This window comes from Cebus imitator, unplaced genomic scaffold (genome assembly GCF_001604975.1).
Source record: "Cebus imitator isolate Cc_AM_T3 unplaced genomic scaffold, Cebus_imitator-1.0 Scaffold18, whole genome shotgun sequence".
In the NCBI taxonomy this organism is placed as follows: domain Eukaryota; kingdom Metazoa; phylum Chordata; class Mammalia; order Primates; family Cebidae; genus Cebus; species Cebus imitator.
Genome location: NW_016107333.1, coordinates 9594338 through 9598153, shown reverse-complemented (window position 1 = coordinate 9598153; position 3816 = coordinate 9594338). Strand labels below are relative to the sequence as shown.

The window sequence follows — 3816 nt, the reverse complement described above, 5'->3', positions numbered from 1 at the left end:
GGGGGTTTCATCATGTTGGCCAGGCTGGTCTCAAACTCCTGACTTCAGGTGATCTGACCACCTTGGCCTCCCAAAGTGCTGGGATTACAGGGAATCCAGAAAGTTTCTAATCCCAAAAAAAAGTTGAAAAAAGATTATAGACCTGTATTCCAAAAATCCTTTATACTTTTAGATGGTGTATGAGGAATGGTCAATAGTTCCTAAATAGTAAAGGTGATTTTAATTACATTTGGATTAAAATTTTATTTTTTGTAACATTTCGATGGGTTCTGTTTTGTCTGTGGTTTCCAGAGCTATAGTCTGTGTGCTTGTAGCATTTCCTAAACATTCTCCCTCATTGTCTTAAACCTTATTTTTTTTATGGCTTTACCATATTTAATTGAAAGAATATATTGTGGTTTATTGATCAGTTTCCCATTGCAGGAGCTTTTACTTGTTTTTCATTTTTCCTCTCTTCTCTCATTCAGCAAGCATTTAGTGAGCACCTACTTTGTGCCTAGCTCTAAAGCACTGGCGTTACAGAGGTGACCAAGGCACACGTGGTCCTTGTCCTTAAAGAGCTTATATCTTAGATGCTAGTGGGAGAAACAGATTTTTTAAAAAATAGGGAAACAAAATAATTAACATTTTATCGGCCATGCTATGAAGTAAACAGTTGAATACTGGCAGCCAGTGGATGTTGGGGAGTTCCTTTAGATACCCTGGTGAGGGAAGGACACAGGCAAGGGGAGAGCTGAGACCTAAAAATGAGGAGAAGCCAGGCATGCACAGACTAGGGCAGAAAGAAGCAGTGGGTCGAACCCTGAGGCCGAAGAGCGCTTGACTGACTTGAGGAGCTGAAGGAAGAAGATCACTATGGTTGTGAATAAGGAGTGGACTTCTTTGCTCCTAAAAGGCTTTTTTTCCTTATTTGGAGTTGTTTCCTTAGGAAAGAGGTCCAAAAGTGTAACATGTTCAAGATTCTTACTACATATTGAACTTGGTTGTGATTTTCAACTAAATCTGTAATGTAGCCTAAAATGAATGAAATATGAAGTGATTCAAAATTGTGGACAGTACATTGTATAGTGTACTGCTGTCTTTTCTGCTAATTCATCTGCCGGTTAGATAATATCACCAAGTGTACTAAAGATCTGTGGGTACCAGGGAGAATTATTGGTCATCGTGGTTTCTGCTGGATTGCAAAACATCAGCTTCTCTTTTCCCATCAGGCCGTGAAGCTCACCAGCTCTCGAACCCAGCTACCTTATGAATACTATTCACTGCCCTTCTGCCAGCCCAGCAAGATAACCTACAAGGCAGAGAATCTGGGTAAGTTCTTCTCCCTCACTGCTGTCAGCTTGTCCCCAGGTGGAACCCATCATGATTTTTATAATGGTAACAACAGTTAACTTTGATATATGCTAGATACTCGTCTACATTGTTTGCATACCTGTTAGCTTATTTAAACCTCATAACATTAAAAAAAGAAAACAAACAAAAAAACCTCATAACAGCCCCAGGGAGACAGTTGCTGTGTTTATTCCCATTTTGCAGGTTAAATGACATGCCTTTGCTTATACTGAGGACCAAGGCCTCCTATGTTTTCTTCACAAAACAGCCAAAGTGCCCTTTGCGTTGGATCCATAGTCAGTCTTCAGATGGGGAGCACTCGACTTTTACTTACACCGCCTCTTCTTGATTTCTAGATATCTCCTCTCTCGTGGCTTCATCACCTCCTCTGCTTTAAATGGAAAGAGAGAGTGAGTGCCTCTGTCCTGAAAGCAAGCAGAGATGCCACCACAGTTCTTGCTAAGCTCTGCAAGACTCACCTCAAATAATGTGTGAAGCACCCAGTGCAGTGTCTGACACAAATATTCCATAACTAGTAGCCATTTTATTCTAATTTAAATAATTCTCCATTTGGCAGAATTTCAGGTGTAGAGGCGTCTATTCATGATGTAGTTATTAGTGCTTCCTCTATGACTGTGTTAGGTCCTGGAGATAAGAGCATGGAAAGATGCTCTCCTTGTCCTCAGGGAACTTAAGAGACTTTCTTTTCTTACACCTTAGAACTGGTTCTTGAGGAGGACCCTGAAAGGGCTGCCTTCTCTGTCGGGGCTACCCATGGCTCAGATGTTGCTGGAACCCCTAGCTGACAAATTTATCTACTGCCAGGTATTGGGGGTCCCGGACCAGCTGGAGGCAAGCCTTGGAGCCAGTTTAACCAAAATTGGGTATTACCACCTCCCTCTAATACCAGCTGTGCCTAAGTCTTGCCTTGTAGCATTGAACAGAGGTTGGCCTCAGAGCCTGAGCTGGCCTCCGCTGACTGTCTGCAGTGGTGTGGCTCATGGCCCTGCCACTTACCATCTGTGGACCAGTGCCTGCCCGCTATTGCCCTTCTTTCCTCTCCACACCATGCCATACTCCAGCCACCTAGCCTCTGCCCAGGAAGCCTGACCCACTTGGTCCTCCAGGGTCCTGATATCAGGCCCCTCCCAACTGTACCTCCCTTCTCCTGGGAGCTGCTGTGGACCCTTTGGCAGCCCAAGGCTCCCCACTGAGGCACTCTTAGAGTGATCCTGGGTGACCTTCACTTCTCTGAACCTCTGCCACATCTTTGTGAAGCTGGGGAAAGTTTGTGCCTCATAGAAATGGAGATTTCTGTATACAAATGTTATCCTGCCATATTGCATCTCATTCTGTCTTTGTGTAGTGCCTGCCTTCATGGCCTAGGGTCTCTTTGACTGGAGAAATTGTATCTCACATTCCCGTCTCTTCTCAGCTTCTACCCCAATGCCTGTCACAGAGTAGGCATTCGATAAATGTTAGTGTCCTACCCGAGTGGAGCAAAACCATTGTTGATTGCGTGCCTGTCAGATTGTAAGCTGTTTACATCATCATCATCATTAATACTTAGAGGGCTCATCCTATGAGCTGGGCACTGTTCTAAGCATTCCTGTGCCTTAGCTTAATTCTCACAACTCCAACTTATTAATTCTCACAGAAAGGCGTAGATTCTCTTACTCTCTTCTTCTTATAAATAAGGAAAGTGAGGCACAAGGAGGTGAAGTCACTCACCTAGTAAGCAGCAGAACTCCAGGAACTCTGGCTCCAGAATCCATGCCCATAAGCCCCACACTCTGTACAGCAGCTTCCATGACTCTGATAGTAACTCTGTAAGCTGAATATTTTGTAATAAGAGGGAACAGCAGCCTCAAGGGTTTGAAAGACTTATTCAGAGCCACATGGCCAATAGGTAGAGAAATTGAGATTTTTAACTCAGGTTTTTTTACTCTAAAGCCAGAGTTCTTTCTGTTATCCCAGGCTGCCTTCTCCAGAAAGGCCCGTAGGGCTCTCTGAGGGCCATGCCCTTGGTTGTCACATTGATGGAGATCCATGGCATGGTGTATGCATTGGAGCAGCTTTGGCAGGTGTTCCGGATAGAACCTCGGACTCTCTGGGAAGCTCCGCATTCATGGCTTACTGCTCCTTGCTAAAAGGAGTACTTCAGTGTTAGAAATGAGCCATTTCCTGGCCGGGCACAGTGACTCATGCCTGTAATTCCACCACTTTGGGAGGCCGAGGCGGGCAGATCACCTGTGGTCTGGAATTTGAGACCAGCCTGGCCAACATACCAAAATACAAAATTATAAAAAATTTGTAAATCTCTACTAAAAATACAAAAATTAGCCAGGCGTGGTAATGCCTGTGGTATCCCAGCTACTTGAGAGGTTGAGGCAGGAGAATCGCTTGAACCCAGGAGGCAGAGGTTGCAGTGAGCCGAGATCACAACATTGCACTCCAGCCTAGGCAACAGAGCAAGACTCTCTC

General features: G+C 44.5%; 1 protein-coding gene across 5 annotated transcripts in view; it reads left to right on the top strand.

Annotated features, from left to right (window-relative positions):
• TM9SF4 (transmembrane 9 superfamily member 4) overlaps positions 1-3816 on the top strand; it is a 57222-nt gene that overhangs the window by 25541 nt on the left and 27865 nt on the right. For all 5 annotated transcript variants that reach the window (XM_017514617.1, XM_017514635.2, XM_017514627.1 and 2 more), the window contains exon 3: positions 1212-1311. In XM_017514617.1, coding sequence (XP_017370106.1) covers positions 1212-1311 — 100 coding nt within the window. The remainder of the gene's footprint in view (positions 1-1211; positions 1312-3816) is intronic.